Genomic DNA, 19,760 nt, shown 5'->3' on the forward strand with positions numbered 1-19,760 from the left:
CGCAATTGCGCCTAATTTCCGGAGCTCGAGGCGCGATTGCGTTATTTCCGGCCGACGCGGCGCAAGGGTGGGAGTGGGGGAGGAGTCACGGGAGCGGGCTACGGGGCCGCAGGGCCGAGGAGCAGGGCCGCGCCCGGCCCTTCCCGCCGCCCAGTGCGCCGCCGCTCCCCTTCCCACAAGCCGTGCGGAGGCAGCGGCTGGGGGCGGGGATCGCGGGTGAGCGGGTTGCCGGCGAGAATCGGGGTGGGGGGGGCAGGTAGGGGCTCGCGGGGCGGTGGCGCGCGGGGCGGGGCGCGGCGGGTCTCACGCGCTTGCGCCGGGCGCGGCTCCGCCCCCAGACGGAGAGTCGGCGCGCGGTGGGTTTGGTGCGCGCAGGGCCCTCGCGGACGGTGAGCTGGGAGCAGGGCCGGGGCTGCCGTCTGCGGGAATTCCCGCCGCTGGGGTCTTCTGCGGGCTGCCAGTGTCCGGCCCGGCTCCGCCGCAAGCATCGCTTTACCGGCGCCGGAGGTGGAGCCTGGAGCAGAGCTGTTCGGGTCTGTAACGGCGGCGGTGCGCAGGAGCGGTCCTCTGAGGGAGGGATGCAGCGCCGGGATGTTTTAACGGGAGGGGGGGGAACGTAAGGGACTCCTGGCGTGCAGCCTTGGCGTGTACGGGAGCCGTCTGCAGACAGCAGCCGTTCCCCGGAGTTCGTGTGACGGCCTGGACCGTGGGGAAAAGGATCCTGAGGTGGAGTGCGAGAGAGCAGGCCTTCCTGTCTCACGTTTGTGTAGTTACTGCGTTGCTTGTCGTAGCTGTGCTGTGAAGGATGGCGCTTGGGAGGGAGGTACTGACTGCACTGATAGCACACGGCAGCTCCCTCCCTACCTGGTGTTTCTGGTGAACGGCCCGGGGCGTCTGTTACAGGCACCTCACAGCTGGTGGGTTGTGTCTCATGCTGACAGACCCGTGTGGTGGATAAGCTGGGAGCCATTCTGCTGCTGTGGCACAGTGCTGTAAGTCTGTCTCTTACAGGAGAAAGGTCAGTCGGCACTGATGTCTGTATTAAGCACAGTACGCAGTTCTGTCTTGGAGCTGACTGGATGTGCTTAATTTCTTCCTCTGCCCTTTTGGAATTGTTCAGAAGGACTTTAATTCAGCATCCGCACATGAAAATCATGGCAATTGTTATTTAATAAAATATTTCCATTTCACATCATCATGTGTGCTGCGTAGGTTGCTCTGAAAGTAATGCCTCCTGTTTATTCCCGTGGAAACTACAACAGATAGGTCACTTTGGTTTGGCCGTTACCAAACACCATTTTTCAACACTCTCACCACCATTAGCAAGTCATTCTCTCCAGTGCTGAGCAAGGACTCACATGCCACCCTCATCTGAATCTGCACCAGTGGAGGTGACAGTTGTCACCACTGCTGAAACGCATCATCCATTACCTCACTGTGCTCACGCCCTCTCTTTGATCTCCGTAAAAGTTCAACAAGTGTTGATGAATGTTGTTGGGTGCTGGTTTTTCTGTATGGAGGAATTCAGCGGTACATTTCTGCTTCGTATGTGCTTCCGTGTTAGTTGCCATTTTGTCAGACTGCCCCTCCTGTCACATGGCTGTAACAGAATGTTGGTGTGAAGGTTCAACCTCTGCTGCCATCCCACCAACATCCAGCTATGGTGTTCTGGGCCAACACAATAAAATAGAAGGCATTACTTTTGGAACAGCAGTCATGAAATACACGGAGCCTTTTAAGTCATTCGTGTAGACTGACTTCTTTCTGTAGGTGGAATGACATGGTTAGAGTTTTTTAAGTGAGTTTTGGAAAACCATAAGCAGATAATTCAGCCATTCTCAGATAAAATCCAGCAGCCTTTGGTTGGATCAGTTATGTGGATACAGTTACATCCTTAGGTTGAAAAGAAGATACTAAGGCAGCCTTTGTGGAGGTGTCAAGTAGTTTTTATTATTCTGATACATGGCAAAAACAGTGTTCTTCAGCAATTGACACTAGTTTCTAATTCTACCAAGTGTTTAAAGCCTTTCACCAAGGCACTGTGGGAATCATCCGGGAGGTGGGGCAGAGTTTGTTTAAAAACTTTCAGTAAAGAGCAAACTGGAGGAGCTGGCGTTAGAATCATCATACTGAGGGAGCAGATGTGATGGTGATGCTGAGCTGCCTGTGCCTGCTTTCACCTTTGGTGCTCCGTGCAGATCTCTGGTTCTGCCCGTTGTTTGTAATTCCCGTGCAGTGAACCGAGATTCCTGCGTGGAGAAGGTGGCAACTGAGTTTTTTTTTCAGTGGCCGTTCTCTGAGAGCAGGGTGGTTCCTGGTGCGTGCTGCTACAGAGTCGTGAAGCAGGAGGAAGGTTGCCCGAGCTGGTAACTGTACATTCAGATTCTCACTGATGGTAGTTTATCTTTCCATGCCTTTACACGGCATTGTTGCCAGTTTTGTGCAGCAGCCTTGCCTGCTGTCCCCTGCGTAAAAAAATCAACTGATGATGATGATGATACTAGTTTTGTTAAAGTGTGTCATTGTGTCACTCCTACAAAGCCTTTGTGTTGTTGGGAAGTTTGTTTTCTCATATCTTGATACAGTTTTCTGGCTTCCTAGGCTGAAGACCAAAAGTAGAATCCATCTTTTCTTCTTTATTGATTTCCTGGAACCTTGCTTTTGTAACTTTTAAAGAAACTGTTGTCTTTAAGACAGTGGTACTGACCTTGTAGCTGGAGCAGTAATCTGAAAGAAGTACTGTTTAGTCTGTTGAGAGGTCTGTTGCACTGTCTTTGCAGCAGTGTGTGTGTGCTGAGGAGCTGCAGAGACACAGCCTTCGTGGCAGATAGGATATCAGAGCACAGTCACGTTCTGTTCTGTTACTGAGCCTTCTGCTGAAGTGTGATGATGCACCCTAGGGTCCAGAGACCAGAATGTGCATCACAGAGCTGGGAAGTGGTGAAGAAAACCATGACGGCTTTCACACCCTGCCATCAAGATGCTGTCAGTTCTTCTGGATAATCAAGAGTGTCTAAGAAATACCTAGCATTTTTTAGAAAGCTTTCATGTGTTCCATTTAGAGCTGCTGTTTGCAGCTGACAAGGCTAGGCTGTTGCTGCTTATTGAGAGGCTAGTGTTGCTATAGATTGCAATATGGGTTTTTAATACTTTTCAAATGATGAGAGAATATGACATTGTAAAGTAAACTCCTCTGGAAGGTGGGTACAGCCAGCAGCAGCTTTTGCAGTGCAGTTTTCTGATTCTTAGGCAAGTGGTAATTCGTCCTCCCTGATTATATGGAGACAAACGCTGTGAGATGAACGATGTGTGACACCTGGCAAAGCAAAAACTTAAATGAGCTGCTCTGAGTTAAATTGTCAGTCATCAGGATTGTTACTTGCTGATGTTTTTCTGTGTCATTTTCACACACAAAGAATGCTTTTCACGGCAGGCGTTTGGCGTATTGGTGCTGATGTGAAGGTAACATGGTGGCTGCTTTAGTTGTACGGAACAAGGCTGGAATTCATTTAAGCTACTGCTAACTAAAGATCCCCTTTTTCCCACAGTTTGGAAATGCCATTAGGTCAGAGAGTGAGTCATGCTTCAAAGTGGTCAAACTTGCTCAAAATGTTGAAGAAACTTAGGGTTTCCATTTCTTTCTGTGTCTAGTTTACTACTGTCCAGCCAGCCTGATTTTCTTCTTTTTATTCGAAAAGCATGACTGCCCGTGGAGAGCTAACTGCTGTTACCTGTGTACAGGTAACTGCTGTTACCAGTTATTCCTGTGTAGATCCAGATTCGTGCTTCAGACTTTGCAAAAGCTTTTTCAGAGATGCTTTAATTGTAGCACAGTGGTTAAACACGGCACAATTCTATGGTAATGTTTTGTAAAATGTGATTTTAAGCTAATTGCTCAACAGTTATTAATACTGTATTGGCACACTGTCAAGTATTGGCTTTCTGCTAGGAATTCCTGCAGGTTTGGCACTTTAGAATAGCAAAAGCACCTAAATACGTAATTTTTTGTGAATGGGCTCAGAGATGCAAATATCTTTTGTTTATATGATGGAAAAAAACAAACAAACAAACAAAAAAACCCCAAGCTTTTTTTTTTGGTCTAGCTTTTAATTGTGTATTTCAGGTGTATCTATCAAAGTGGTGCCGCTGATCAGGGTAATCACAGACAGGAATGCAGTCTAGGCAATTAACTGATTGGGAGCAGCCCTGCAGGTGAGTTGGGTGCTGTGGTGGGCGGAAAATTGGGCATGAGCCAGCAGTGTGTGTGTGCTTGCGGCCCAGACAGCCGGCTGTATCCTGGGCTGCAGGGGGTGGCAGCAGGGCAGGGAGGGCACTGTTCCCTCTGCTCTGCCCTGCTGAGGCTGCCTCTGCAGCACCGCGTCCAGGCCCGGGGCCCCCAGCACAGCAAGGATGCGGAGCTGTTGGAGCAGGCCCAGAGGAGGGCCACCAAGATGATCAGGGGGTTGAGTACTTCTCCTGCAGTGAAGGGCAGAGGGAGCTGGTCCTGTTCAGCCTGAAGAAGGGAAGGCTGAAGGGAGACTTTGCTGTTACCTTCCAGTTCCAGGGCCCCACAGGGAAGCTGACTTTGACTCCTCTGCAGAGAGTGTAATGGTAGGACAAGGTGTTTAAGCTGGACGAGTGGAGACTTAGGTTATGTATTAAGAGAACATTACTCACAGGGTGGTGAGGCGTTGGCTCAGGCTGTGCAGAGAAGCTGTGGGTGTCCTGTCACTGCAAGTGCCCAAAACCAGGCTGGATGGGCCCTGGACAGCCTTGTCTGGTGGGACACGAGCAGTCCATGGCGGGGAGGTTGGAAACATCTCCACTACCTTGAGCACACTGTGAGTCCTGGCTGCCTGAGCCAGGCAGCGCTGGTGAGACACAGGCGATGCTGTGGGGGTGGGCTGAGAACTGAGAACATCTGCCAGAGGCACACAGCACAACCCAAGAACATCTCAATAGGTTCATACCTCACAGACACACTCAGCCAGAGGCCAGGTACAAGCTGAGTTGGGCTAGGCTCTGCCATGACTCAATGTATGCAGTGGAGGGCCGTGAGGTTGCATCCATTGCCTGGTGACATCATACAATGTTAAACCAAAAACTCTTAGTGGGTGCTGACACCTGAGAGCTAAAGAGGGACACTGTCAGGAGGGAATTGGCGGGACAAGGAGCACTAGTTTAAAGAGAGTAGATTTGGACTGGATATTTGAAAGAAATTATTTCCTCTGAGGGTGGTGGACCACTGATTGGTACAGGCTGCCCAGGGGAGTATTAGTGCCTATAGCAGGGGGTTGGAACTGGATAATCTTAAGGGTTCCTTCCAACCCAAACCATTCTTTGGTCCTATGATATGATTCTAGAAATGTGATTCAGCAGTAACATTCATCCAACATTCCCTGGGTCCCTAGAAAGTGAACTGGAAGCTGTGTGTGAGCTTCATGAAGGCTGCAGAAACTGGCTGCTGGATCCATTTCTCACAGTCGGAAGCATCCACGTCCTAAATCTGGATAGACGCTGGTACATTGATGGGATACCTGACTCAGTCATAGGATCTTGGGACTGTAGGATCATGGAATCTTTTGCGTTGGTATCTGCAGAGAGACATGTAGTGCTTGGAGTTGTTCTGAGTGGAATGAAGAGGCTGTGCTGCCTGTGAGTGCTTCAGGGGAGTCTCTGTGGCCAGGTTTTGCTGAAAGTTGAGGTCTGACTGAGACCTCAGGACCGTGTATGCCAGAAATAGACCTATCAGAAACATTTGCTATTGACTTAGAGACTTTGCATATATTTACTAATCTGAAGTAGTCCATATCTCACACCGTACTGTATGTGTATGATATTTAATATGTATATGACTCAAACTTAGCTTTCTGCTTTTCAAACGAATCTTGTGCAAGACCTCAAGTGCTCTGTGGGGTCTGTGTTTGTGGATTTTGGTTTGAGGACTTGAGCCCTCATGGTGAAATAAAAAAATGTGAAGCCAGATTAGCACTACTTGAAGCACAACTGGAGGTTGTCTTGTTCCAGGCACACTGAGGGCTCAGTCATTTCTTGGTGGCTTCAAGCAGGAGCATTTTCTGATTCCGAAATCACATCTTTCCCGTCATCTCTGGCTCAAATGTGTTACTTTTCTTTTTCCAACCAGTGTGCACTGCACATTAGTTTGAGTGCATTATTGCACCATCTGGAGAAGGAGGCTGTTTCCTCACACTGTTTGTTACAGGCAATGCGTGAGCTCTGTGTTTTATATGTATTGCAGTGCCTGAAGCTCTGTGAGATGACCTGGAATTACGCAGACTGGGGAGTGCTTGGCTGCCTGTCCTGCTTTGCACCTGATGACCTTGGGAAATGAAGCAGTTGTTGCTGGGTCCTGCACTTCTGTGCATCTGCAGTGAAGGTGCAACAAGAACAACCTCTTTTTCAGTTGTAGGTGCAGCACACTCTCCTGCCTTGGCTGCCTTTGCAGGAGGTGGTGGTTGTGGTTCAGTGCTGACACATTTTGTGAGGCTGTTGTAGCTGAAAAGCAGTGTTGATTCCAGCCTTCAGGAGAAGGAGCTTCTGTGTCTTGTGCTGGTAGGTTCTTGGTGTTCTCTAGGATCTCCTGTCTACAGACCACAGCACTGGAACTGGGCAGGTCATCCTTGAATGTTAAATGGTTGACTGGAGGGAGAGTGAGTTGAAAGGAAGTTGACCAGGATCCAGGTCCCTCAAGCATAAGCAGATACAGCAGTGATGGTAGCCTACAGGGAGAGGGAGAAATAATTTCTTTGGTGTTGGGGCAATTGCAGGGCCTCCCTGTCTGCTTCTCCTCTTCCTAAACTCTCCCTAGATCTTGTTTTTAACTCCTGAAGCCATGGGCAGAGTGTTCTCTCTGGTGTAACACCTGGCCCATCTCAGAAGCAAGCAAAGAAGACAAATAAGGAGGTGTTTAGCAGTCCATTTTTGACTTTCCAGAGAAGCCTTCCTCCAGGCTGCAGAAGAGGAAGTCGTAGCATGGTGGTGGATGGAACAAAGCAGGCCATTAGTTTATCCTGACGTGGGAAGGCAGACGGCTGTTTGGCAGCACTGGTTGCTAGAGCAGCAGTGTCCTCTACAAGTGTCGTATTCTGCCCCTGGGGCTTGTAGCTCATTTTGCATTCCCTCTATGATCTTTCTTTCTTGTTGCCTGATGTCACTAAGTTTCAGGGTCTGCTGCCTGTTTCCTCTGCTATTCAGAAAGAATGCAGAAAGGATTTCCTCACTTTTCCATGTGTTACACTTCTCTTAGAGAAAATGTGCAGAAATAAAAGCTGTGCCATTCTAAAATCTTTCTGTCCTGGTACCGTTTCTGTTTGAAGATGCCCTGCTTTACTTTCAAACATTTGTAGTGAGAGAGAAATAAAATCACTTGCTATCTGTATTGTTGCATCTTAAAAAAAACAGTTTTGTTTCAAACTCTTCCATTTTATTACATATCTTAATCTACAGGGATAAGGGAGATTGACAGAGTACTTATTTAATCTCATTACACTGCTTACTTGGGGCATTCAGACATCATAGCTTTTGTGTTGCTGAACTAAGGGATTTTTGATGCCTCAGTAAGGCTGGACCCTCAGCACTGTTGGAAGGCATAAAATGCAATTTCCTTCAGCTTTTAAAATACCTAGGAACCAATTAAGGTCTGAGGCAAATGCTTCTCAGCCATCTCTGACTTCTGCTGGCAGGAATTCCTGCTTTTCTGTGTTTACATAAAGCTCCATTCTTTTTGTCAGGGAGCAGGGTTCCCAGTGTAGTGCAGTACATGGCGAAATCTTCCTCAGGCTCGTAGCTGTGGTGTGTGTTGTGTGCCGTGGAGAAGTGGTAGGCAGGTGAGTGCAGCTGCATCTTTGGCTTGGGAACATCAGCTTGATGCTTTTCTCCAGTCTGACAGCTGGGAAGCAGGGGGTGCTTTGTCACATTTTGCATGACCTAATGATTACAGGTTTTTTTGTTGTTGTTTTGTTTTTTTAATTAAACCAGGATTAAATATTTGACTGAAGAATATCTTACAGTTTGGACGGCAGTTAACAGGAGGATGAATGGCGTTGCGCAGCTTGCAGTGGAGCTGCCCACGACAAGTCTGGCACTGGGGTAGCTGTTGTGCCGATAGCTCCATGACAGTCTTGTTTTTCTCTCCCATGTGTTCCTTTGGGAGATGGCTAGTTCTGATACAGCAGCGGTGTGGCAGTTGATGAATTGGTTACTGTGCATCTGCTTTTTAGCCATCATCTTTCGTTTTTAAACCCAGTCCCTCTGTGACTTAGGTAGAACCTCAGCCGTTTTTAATATTATTGTCTCTTCTCTTCTGTTTTATAGGATCATGGATTTTCCGGGACACTTTGAGCAAATCTTTCAGCAGCTCAACTACCAGAGACTTCACGGCCAACTTTGTGACTGTGTCATTGTGGTGGGAAACAGGCATTTCAAAGCCCATCGCTCCGTTTTAGCAGCATGTAGTACACACTTCCGAGCTCTCTTCACTGTAGCAGAAGGAGATCAAACCATGAATATGATTCAGCTGGATAGCGAAGTGGTGACAGCAGAAGCTTTTGCTGCCCTCATAGACATGATGTACACTTCCACACTTATGCTCGGAGAGAGCAACGTTATGGATATCTTGCTGGCTGCATCTCACTTGCATTTGAACTCCGTTGTTAAAGCATGCAAGCACTACCTTACTACCAGGACGCTGCCGATGTCTCCGCCCAGTGACAGGGTTCAAGAGCAAAACGCACGCATTCAGAGGTCTTTCATGCTTCAGCAGCTTGGGCTGAGCATTGTGAGCTCCGCGTTGAATTCCACTCAGAGCTCAGAGGAGCAGCCGAGCGCCATGAGTTCCACCATGAGAAGCAACATAGAGCAGCGCTCCGCTTTTCCTATTCGCCGTCTCCACAAGCGTAAACAGTCCTCTGAAGATCGGGCCAGGCAGCGAATGAGGCCTGCCATAGATGAGGCTGTTTCTGACGTGGCTGCAGAGAGTGGGCAGTCAGTTGTTCATTCACGAGAAGATTTCTTCTCACCAGATTCGCTGAAGATAGTGGACAACTCTAAGGCTGATGCTGTTGCTGATAACCAGGAGGACAATAATATTATGTTTGACCAGTCTTTCGGTGCTCAGGAAGATACTCAAGTGCCCAGCCAGTCAGACAACAGTGGAGGAAATATTTCACAGATGTCCATGGCATCACAGGCAACACAAGTGGAAACCAGCTTTGACCAGGAGGCCGCGTCTGAGAAAAACAACTTCCCATGTGACAATCCAGAGGTCAGCATAAATGAAAAAGAGCACATGAGGGTGGTGGTTAAATCTGAGCCCTTGAGTTCCCCGGAGCCTCAGGATGAGGTGAGTGACGTCACTTCCCAAGCAGAAGGCAGCGAGTCTGTTGAAGTGGAAGGAGGAGTTGTGAGTGCAGAGAAGATAGAGCTGAGTCCTGAGAGCAGCGATCGTAGCTTTTCTGATCCGCAGTCTACTACAGACCGGGTAGGAGATATCCATATTATGGAGGTGTCAAATAACCTGGAACACAAGTCTACTTTCAGTATCTCCAATTTTCTGAATAAAGGCAGAGGTGGCAGCTATGGTGCTAGTCAAACTACTGATGACAACATTCCAAACACAACGAGTGACTGTAGAATGGACAGTGATGCTTCTTTCCTGATGAGTCCAGAGTCAGGGCCCACTGGCGGTCACTCGTCTGCCACAGTCTCTCATGTTGAGAATCCCTTCAGTGAGCCTGCGGAATCCCATTTTGTTAGACCAATGCAGGATGTGATGGGTCTTCCCTGTGTACAGACTTCTGGGTACCGGGCTGCAGAACAGTTTGGTATGGACTTTCCAAGGTCAGGCTTGGGCCTGCATTCTCTGTCGAGGGCGATGATAGGCTCTGTAAGAGGGGGAGCCAGTAGCTTTCCTGGCTACCGCCGCATAGCCCCCAAAATGCCTGTTGTAACCTCCGTCAGGAGCTCCCAGCTGCAGGATAACTCGCCTGGTTCCCAGCTGATCATCAATGGCTCCACTTCTTTTGAGAATGGGCATCCTTCGCAGCCTGGTCCTCCGCAGTTGACACGGGCGTCTGCAGATGTTCTTTCGAAATGCAAGAAAGCCTTATCTGAGCACAATGTCTTGGTTGTAGAAGGTGCGCGCAAATATGCATGTAAGATCTGCTGCAAGACTTTTTTGACCTTGACGGACTGTAAGAAACACATCCGTGTGCACACAGGAGAAAAGCCTTATGCCTGCCTGAAGTGTGGCAAACGGTTCAGTCAGTCCAGCCACCTTTACAAACATTCCAAAACAACCTGCCTGAGGTGGCAGAGTAGCAACCTACCTAGCACTTTGCTTTAACTGCTTGCACCTCCCAGCCTGAATGAGAGTGCCAGTACAAACTCTTAACTCTCTGAAGCACTGCAGGAGCATTAACACTATTTTGCTCAAGCTAAGAAGCTGCTTTCGTAGGTCTGTGAACAGTTGTGTGTGGTTGTGCCACACGCTAAAGTCTTGATTCTATAAATTGGGGATAATACCATACCTACCTCACAGGGGTGTTGTGAGGATTAGACAACTGTTAGCAAATAACTTTGAGGTCCTCAGAAGTCTGTAGGTATGTAAAACATTATTGTTATGTACATGCAGGCTTGGGGCTCAATGGGGATACGGTCCCTACATTGAATTTCCTTTGCAAAACAGAGGAGTGGAGGGAGTGAGAGTGTAATTGTCTCACAGAAGAATGGAATGGCATGAGTTGGAAGGGACCTTAAAGATCATCGAGTTCCAACCTCCTTGCCGTGGGCAGGGTTGCCACCCACTTGATCAGGTTGCCTAGAGCCCCACCCAGCCTCCACAAATGGGGCATCCAGAACTTCTGTGGGCAGCCTGTTCCAGTGCCTCACTACCCTTGATAGTGAAAATTTTCCTCCTCATATTTAATCTAAACCTACTCTCTTTTAGTGTAAAGCCATTACTCCATGTCCCATCATTACACTCCCTGAGGAAAAGCCCCTCCCAAGGTTTCCTGCAGGGCTCTCCAGGTATTGGAAGGCTGCAGTGAGATCTCTCTGGAGACTTTTGTTTAGGCTGAACAATCCCAGCTCTCAGCCTGTCTTTGTCAGAGAAGTTCTCCAGCCCTCCAGTATCTTCGTGGCCTTCTCTGGACCCACTCCACCTGCTCTTTGTCTTGTACTGGGGGCCCCAGACCCAAATACAATACTCTGGCTGGGGCCTCACAAAGGCAGAGCAGAGGGGGACAGTCCCCTCCCTGCCCTGCTGCCACCCCTGTGTTGCTGCAGCCCAGGATACAGCTGTCTGTCTGGGCTGCAGGCACACACTGCTGGCTCATGCCCAACTTTCTGCCAAACAAGGAGCCCAAGTCCTTCTCCACAGGGCTGCTCTCAAGGAGTTCTTCTCCCAGTCTGTATGTGTCCTTGAGATTGCCCCTATCATTGTGCAGCATCTTGCACTTGACCTTGTTGAACCTCATTAGGTTCACATGGGCCCCGATCTCAAGCTTGTTCAGGTCCTTTTAGATGGCGTCCCTTCCTTCTGTTGTGCCAACTGCACTGCTGAGCTTGGTGTCATCAGCACGTGTGCTGAGGGTGCCCTCAATCCCAGTGTCCAGGTCTTTGAAGAAGACGTTAAAAGCAGCAGTCCAAAGATGGATCCCTGGGGAACGCCCCTCGCGACCGGCCTCCAGCTGGATGCAGAGCAGTGGACTGCAGCCTTTGGCTGTGACATCCAGCCGATTCCTTATCCACGATATAGTCCACCCTTCAGGATCTAATTCAGAGATAGGGATGTGGTGAAGGACCCTGTCAGGCATTCCAGAAGTCCAGGCATCAGTCTTTCCCTGTTCACTTGTTCTATCACTCCGTCATCCAGAGTGGTCCAGGCACAGTCTGCCCTTGTTGGAGCCATGCTGGCTGTTTCAGATCACCTCCTTTTCTGGCCTGTGCCTTAATGTAGCTTTCAGGAGGCTCTGTTGCATGATCTTCCCAGGCACAGCTGTAAGGCTCACCAGCTTCTAATTCCCCCCAGTCTTCCTTTTGATCCTTAAAAAATGAGTCACCAATCACCCGGGATTTCACCTGACAGCCTTGACTTTTCAAATATGATGGAGAGTGTCTCAGCAACCACATCACACAGCTCCTTCAGAACCCTGGGGTGCTTGTCATCCGGCCGCATGGACCTGTACATGTTCAGTGTCATCATGTGGTTTTGTACTTGCTCTTCTCTTACAGCAGGAGGAATTTTGTCCCCCCAGGCTGCTGCCCGGTGGCTCAGGGATGTGAAGGTGCACAGATATGAGAGACACGGGAAACCTGGCTGCCAGTGGACAGGCCAAGAACTCACTGATTACCTCAGCCTCTTCCATCTCAGTTGTAGGCATTTCTCCCTTCTTGTTATTCAGAGATGTCCTCTCCTTGGCCTGTCTCTTCTGACCTATGTACCCCTCTTGCTAATGTTCACATCCCTTGCCAAGTGCAGTTCCAGCCGTGCCTTGGCTTTTCTGATCCCATCCCTGCACATCCTGACAGCATCCCCGTGTTCTTCCCAGGCCACACGTCCCTGCTTCCACAGCTTTTGCATTCCCTTTTCTTCCCTCAGTTTGACCAGCGGGTCCTTGCACAACCACGTCAGTTTCCTGCCTCCTCTGCTTGATTTCTTGTACTTGGGGATGGAGAGATCTTGCGCTCTCAGAAACGTATTCTTAGAGAGCTGACAGCTCTGTTTTGTTCCTTTCCCCCCCCCCAGGACAGCTTCCCAGAGGATCTCAGCCAGTAATTCCTTAATTAGCCAGAATTTTGCTCTCTTGAAGTTCAGAGACCTGCTGTTCTCCAGGTCTGTGTTCCTCAAGACCATGGACTCAACCAGGGCATCGTCACCACAGTGCAGGCTGCCTGCAGTCTGAACCTCTTGAAGGAGCTCCTCTGCATTAGAGATCACAAGCTCCAGTAATGCTTTACTGCTGCTTGGTTTGCCTAATGCCTGGGCTGGGAAGTTGTCCTCCACACGTTCATGAAGTAACATATTTCAAGAATGAGAAACTGAAGTGCAAATTTCCTTTTTTTTTTTTTTCTAAAATATTTTGTAAAAGTGAAAGCATTTAAATAAATAACCTGCAGAAATCAAGTTGCTGCATTAGGTGTGAACAGTAATGCAGGGAGCTGTTTGCTCCAGCTAAGGCAGATTGCGTATCTTGAAAAGAAAACCAACTTTGGATGCATCTGTTTGACATAGAATGCTTTAAAGTATGCTAATTATGAAAATAGTTTAGGGTTCTGAATGTATGTTTGCTTGTTTTGTAGTAAAAAACACTGTGTAATGAAGGTGCTTAAATTAAATCCAAGAAAAAAGTAAATTTTGGACTTACATATCCGGATGTATATATACTTGGAATACTGCAAGATCTGGATGTTTCACCAATATTTTTCTGTAGAAACTTGTATTAAGTGATAAGTGAAGTATGTTTCTTGTTTGTGCTATTCTTAGCAGTATTTTAACCAATTTGTATTTCCTATCTTAAAGTTCCATACACACAAAAGTCTGGAAAGAGCTTGTCTTTGTCTGCTTTGTTGTTTTCAACGAGAGGGAGTTAGTGATGGTGGTTTTAGTGCGTAAAATAGGCTCTTGCTGCTTCCAGACACGGCCGTGGTCAGTCCGGTCCGTGCCACTGCCCGTGCTCACTGTTCTTCTTTGGCACCCTTCAGCTGCAGGCTTTAATTTCCCCTCCTGTACACTCACTTCCCCTCAGCAGCAGATTGTCCCTCGGAGCAGAGCAGAGGGATGGAGCCTCGTTTTCCGTGTTTACTTACATCTCTATGTAAGGTGTAGCTATCAAATCCAGTCTTTCTTTTGAAGTAGTGTCATAATTTTTCTTTCCAACAACAACGAAAAAATCCCTAGCATACACTTAATTTAAAAAAAGTAGCACTGTACACTTTGTAAAGCAGAAATTGAGCAACCTTTATTCCTCAAGACAACCACATGAGTGTTATAACTTTCTCCCCTTTGATGCCATTGTAACTAATAGCATTTGCAGTCTCTTTCCCTTGCTAAAGGTGCACGTGGACTGCCAGCTTTCACGTCCTGGGTCTCTGCGAGACGTTTTGGAGCACTTCTGCTGACAAATGTTGTTCTGCCATGAAGGAGCTGGACTGGGGCTTTAGTGCATCATTCCGCCCAGGGGACGCAGATGTTTGACGTCACAGAGGAACTGATTGCTATTAATTTAAATGTATTTTCAAGCTTTCTCTTTTTTCTTTCTAAATTCTGTGGGTAGTAAATGTATCCTCTGTTATGGTACTCAGCAGTCTTAAGGAGTTTGTGCTCCTTAGCGAATAATCTTAAACGTTTTGGATTTCCATCAGAGTAAGCAAAATAAAATCCTCCTCCAGAGTCCCGACAGTCATTGAAGAGGATGAGTTACGAACATCATCGAGGCTTCCAAACCAGACGTTGTCAGACCAAAGGAAACACAGGAAGCTTTCTGCACTTGGTTTAAATGTGCAGCAGCAGTAAGCTAAAGGGGGAACGTGTGGGGACACCTCTCTGTGTAGAGAAGATTGCCACATGTCTGCCCGCGTGTCATTGGCACCTTGAGCAGCCAAGGTAAGGAGGGGCGTGGAAACACCACGAGTGATTGGCTGAACTCCCTTCCTTAGTGGCTGTGCTCCCGGCCCGTGGTCTTTGAGGACGTGCAGAAATGTGCCACGTTTCTAAAAGGAGCAGGATGTGCCACGTGCAGCTTGGTAATGTGGTGTAAAGGGACCGAAAGCACTGAGGCATGCTAACCGATCTCACTGGAACATCAGTAAAATGTAGAATTTTGTACCTTAATCTTCTTGTCGCGCCTTATCAGTAGCATTCTGGCTGATTATTTATCCTCCTTGCATTTCTACCAGTTTGTTGGGGATTTTTCTATTATTTTTTTCACTGTTTCCTACAGCGCTTCTGAAATCCTACAGCAGGTAGGAGTAAAGAAGCGGTGTGAGTAAGGAGGTTAATTAGGAGCTAATGTTGAGCAGGTAAACATATTAAACTGTACATCTTGTCTATTTTTTAATAATAAACTTTCATGCTGTGAAGTATCAGACCTCGTGTGGGAGGACTCCTTTCTTAAACAAAGGGTTGTATTTGGAGCATCCTTGAAAGTAGCAACCTCACGTTTTATTTCTTCATCCCCACCCAGTGCTTCTGGAGGAGCACACGCAGGAGTGCAGCTGGCTTGCTGCTCACCCTGTCTTGCAGTGTGCAGCAGCATCTCAGAACAGCAGCTCCACTTCGCCATCCCGAACTGCAAAATGCAGAGCTTCTCACCTCCATGCCTGACAAACAGGCCAAATATCACCCTGACTTTTGTTCTAAACTTTCCAGTGAGGTCCTGCCTGAAGATGTCAGCATCTTAGCACTGTGAAACCTCCAAAAATCATTTCTGTGCTGCTGTGTTCTGCTTGCTTTACTTGTTATCCTGGTGCATTTGCCAGTGGATTGACAGAACAACATTCGTGTGTTGTCAGGTTGGGTTCTCAGTGCAAAACGTAGCAGTGCAGAATCAGAATGCAGGCAAACATTCTTGTCAGATGGGGCACGGTGCTCCAGTGCTCACAGCAGGCCTGCATTTGCCATTTGAGAGGGCACATATTTAACCAGCGAGCAGTGGGGCAGTACTTGAGGCAGCAGGGGTCCTGCAGGATGGTGGTCTCCCATCCATTCATTGTGAGCTGCTCCCCCTGGCTCACATGCCTGTGCTGCTCAAAGCTGGTCTCTCTTCTGCCTGCCTCTGTGCTCTGGAGGCAACATTAGGGGTGCTCCTGCAACTTGTTTTAGATGCCCTACTACCAGCCAGTGGGCTGCCAGGGCTCCTTGCTCCTGCCACAGCATCGAGGTGGGGGGATGTGTTGCCTGGATCTCCTTCCTCAAATGGAAAGTTGGCAAAGGGATCACTTGAAAGCTTTTGGATTCTGCAAGTATCCCCCCTTTCCCATAGAAACGTTTCACATTATTTTCAGCTGGATCATATCCCTGATGGAGTCCCCTCCTGGCAACGGACAGGGAATAAGTGGCTGGGTAACAGCAAGATTATTTTTGGTAGCAGCATTGAATGCCCATCCATGACCTTCCCGGCTTACAGCAGGAGGCAGCTGAGGTATTTGAGCCTGCAGGACTGAAGGCTGGCGTGGTAGCTTGCTTTTCGAATAGATTTAGATTTAGATTTAGATTTGATGCTGAGGAGCCTGAACTGTTGTGTGATACAACAGCTTTAGGTTTGATGGGCAAAGGGAAAGTAGTGCTGAGGAGGGCCAGGGAACACCATCACCTTGTGAAGCACTGGGGAAAAACCTCAGCTTTGTCCCAGAGAAGGTTGGGAGGGCTCTTCAGAGGTAGCACAGAGCTGTAGGAAGATTTGCTGGAAGGTGCTGCTACTTTCCAGTGAAATGCAGGTAAAACCTGACTTTCTTTTTTTTCAAGTTCATCTCCGGCCAGTTGTGCTCATACCTGTCCAGAGGATTCAGACAGGGGTGGAGGACAGGGCTAGCGTTTTCTAACTGGCAGCTTGGAAGCATTTTTAGAAAGCAAAATATTTTTATTAAAAGGACAGAGTGACAATTTGCATGGCTGCCAGAGCAAAATGATCCACGGCTGTGGAAAGTGCTGCTCTTGAGGAGACCCCATGGCACAACACCTGAAAAGTGCTTCTCCTACTCAGGCAGTCTCCTGCGCAGCTCTATCAGTGCTCCTTGGCACACGTGGGGAATTGGTGCTCGGGTTTGTACAGCAGCTCTCTTGCACTGAACTGTTCCTCGTCTCCTGAGGGATCACGCTGAGCTTTGAATAACTCTGTCAGAGTCCTGAAGTATGGCAGTAACTGCACCGATGCCAGGAGCATTCATGCAGGCCAACAAACTCGCAGACGCTTTTTCATCTGACACAGCAAAGGTTTTCAGCGTTCAAATAAATCCTGATGATTTCTAGGAAGTTTCCACCCACCGAAGTGCCCAGAAACATTTTCTTTCTGTTTTCCAATAGCTACAAACAATTTCCTGTCAGGTAGAGGTTTGGGCAGAGGCCTCCCTCCCCCGGGGTTGATAATACAGGCACTGTAACAAGGTCAACATGATAATTAGTCAAGCACTGATCTTTTGTGCATAATTTCTTGATCAAATATGGGGCCTGACCCACTTAATGCATGACGTTTTGCACCTCCCAGTGGAACTCACAACCACCAAAGGCCCCTTGGAAGAGCCCTATTTTAACACAGCACACACACGCAGTATTTAATCTGTACAGCAATTCTAGGAATAGAGGGACACTTGGTGGGAATTGTGTGAAACTTCACAAATGCTGCATGTATATCATGTGCTTTGCTCCTGGGCACGCTCATCAGGTGGAGCAATCACCCATGCACCTGGAGCTATAACAAGGAACGCCTGCCTCTTCATGCTACACTGCTGTCTCATTCGCTTTGCTTGGTAACGTGACAAATGCATCGAATGCTCTCTGGGCACGAAGCACAGGTCTTTCTGCAACTAGCCAGCACTGATAACTAATTAACAAACATCTTGCAGTAACTTCTATTACTATCAGAGTATGGCCCATTGAGCATCAAGAGAAAATGAAGCACAGAATTTGGCCTTCCACAGGACAGAACGGCAGCACTGTGCGTACAAGGAGAGCTCAGCAGAACTCCCAAGCACAGGCATCTCTCTTGGTTTCGGGTTTTGTTTTTAGCTTAGCACCCTGCAGCGTTCCCTCCCATCTCATTCTGCAGGGATTTGGGATTACTGTGCATAGCAGGGGCTTAGAAAACAGTTCCTGGTTGTCTTGGAGCTACAGACTTGAGCTCCTTCATTCACACTCACATCCCAGTGCTGAGCAGTAACAGCAAATTAAGCAATTGAGGCACATTACGGTTCATTCCCATCCCAGACTGCCTCTGGGATGGCTGGGCATCAGGAGAAGGACTGTTTCTGGGCAACCTGTGGGTGCATGGCTGAGGCCTAGAGCTGGCTGGAGGGTGGCATGAGGATGGGGACCAGCTGCTGTGTTGGCAAGGGGTGATCACCCTGCTGTGTTGCTGGCTGCAATGTAAGCTCTGAGCAGAGAGCCAAGAGCTGGCAGCCACTGTTCAAGCTGCCCCATCTGCCTGGTGAGGCTGGTGGTGATAGACAGCATCTGGAAGTGGGCAATGGGCACTGAGATCCCACTGTCATCACCATCACTGTGCGATGTGTGCATAGCAATTTCAGTGCATCAAAGTGCTGTGTAACACCAAACACCCTCAGCAAAGTGTTAAACATCAAAACCTCCCTGTATGGGCTATCTAGAAGATCCTGGTCAGTGTGCTGCTGGACTTTGATGGGTACTGGCCAGGGAAGAAAGGAGACGAGTGGCACAGATGAATGGGTACAAGAAAAGCATTCAAGCAAAGCTGCTCTCATCCTCATACGTGTGTCACAGGTGGGGAAGATGAAGTTGTGGTCACAGAGATGGCCAGCTGAGAGCACCCACTCGGAGCTGGGGCAGGACCAACCCCTGGTGGCTCCCAGCACTTTGCACTCAGTGACCAGGTGGCTGCATGCAAGGAATGCACTTTTTGATCTTAGAGGTCTATTCCTACAGTAACAATTCTGTGATGCTATAATTCTAAGTATCCAGCTGCAGAACCCACAGCACTGTTGTCTTCTGGGGCCTAGTCTCATGCTGTCTTGCTCTGCTTGCACTCATGGCTTTTTCCCTTCCCAATGCTCTCTCCGGTCCTCCTGGGGCAGCGGGTGTGCAGCTGGGTGGTACTCAGCTGATCTCTGGGGTTAAACTGCAGCACTCTTCTCCTTGGCCACAAACTCAGTTTGCCATATGGGCATTTAAAGTGAGGTTTTGTCTACTCCCATTTCCCTGGAACTAGGAGCTTCAAAAATGCTGAGTCTTGCACAGTTCAGCTCTATCAGCATCTGGCTGCCCTGAAGCCAAGCTGCAAGGCAAGTGTGCTCACTGACAAACAGAGCTCATGGAAAGGATGTAGAACAGCTCTGCCATCCTTTCTGGAGTGCCAGCAGCACCTGCAAGTCACTTATGCCCTTCCTTCAAGGTTCTCTAGACCAGCTTAGCACCTGTTGGGCAAACTGGCAAGCGTGCTGCCTGCCATGCAGCCCTGTGCACTGCAGCTGTGTGGCAGGTGGCAAAGGAGAAATGCCCCTGTGGACACCCAGCACACATGCCTTCAGAGAAAGATTTCCAATGGACTGTTTTTAAATGCATGTTGAAATCCTCCTTCCAGTGCCACACAATGACACAATGTCTCAGACACCATTTGTTCCTCTGAAGGAAACGGTATCATCTTGGTACACTTCCCCAAGCATAAATTCACAGCTTGGGCAGGGTGCTGCTGAGGGCAGGAGAACAGCACTCCAATTCTCCTGTATGGGAGAGACAGACTACAGCACAGTGAAGCCCCAGATCCTTGAAATGTGCTCATCAGTGCTCCTCCCGAGACTTGGCACCTGCCCACTTCTTCTTTTGCACTAACACATGCCATCACAAGTGTGGGTGAAAACTGAGGCAGGAATTATAGAGGGCAGGAGAACTTCCCCCTGGTGGAGGAGGCTCTGGAGAAACACTGCTCTCTACAACCACCTGCAAGGAGATTGTGGCGAGGTGGGGGTCGGCCTCTGCTCCCAGGTAACAGTGATGGGATGAGGCGACGGCCTCAAGTTGTGCCAGGGCAGGGTCAGGTTGGATGTTCTCAGGA

The 19,760-nt window shown here is 48.6% G+C and overlaps 1 protein-coding gene across 4 annotated transcripts; it reads left to right on the forward strand.

Annotated features, from left to right (window-relative positions):
- The first annotated feature begins 137 nt into the window (after positions 1 to 137).
- On the forward strand, positions 138 to 15,105 carry ZBTB5 (zinc finger and BTB domain containing 5). 4 transcript variants are annotated; one of them, XM_042829407.1, is made up of 2 exons: positions 138 to 216; positions 8,335 to 15,105. In XM_042829407.1, exon 2 carries the CDS (start codon positions 8,339 to 8,341, stop codon positions 10,361 to 10,363), a length of 2,025 nt encoding a protein of 674 aa, XP_042685341.1. In that variant the 5' UTR covers positions 138 to 216; positions 8,335 to 8,338; the 3' UTR covers positions 10,364 to 15,105. The 4 variants fall into 4 exon arrangements, with proteins under 4 accessions (XP_042685341.1, XP_042685343.1, XP_042685340.1 ...); XM_042829409.1 differs by lacking the exon at positions 138 to 216 and adding an exon at positions 347 to 389; XM_042829406.1 differs by lacking the exon at positions 138 to 216 and adding an exon at positions 412 to 533.
- Positions 15,106 to 19,760: the final 4,655 nt, after the last annotated feature.

This window comes from Centrocercus urophasianus, unplaced genomic scaffold (assembly GCF_019232065.1).
Source record: "Centrocercus urophasianus isolate 14NV4802_14NV808 unplaced genomic scaffold, USGS_Curo_1.0 seq_31, whole genome shotgun sequence".
NCBI classification, from domain to species: domain Eukaryota; kingdom Metazoa; phylum Chordata; class Aves; order Galliformes; family Phasianidae; genus Centrocercus; species Centrocercus urophasianus.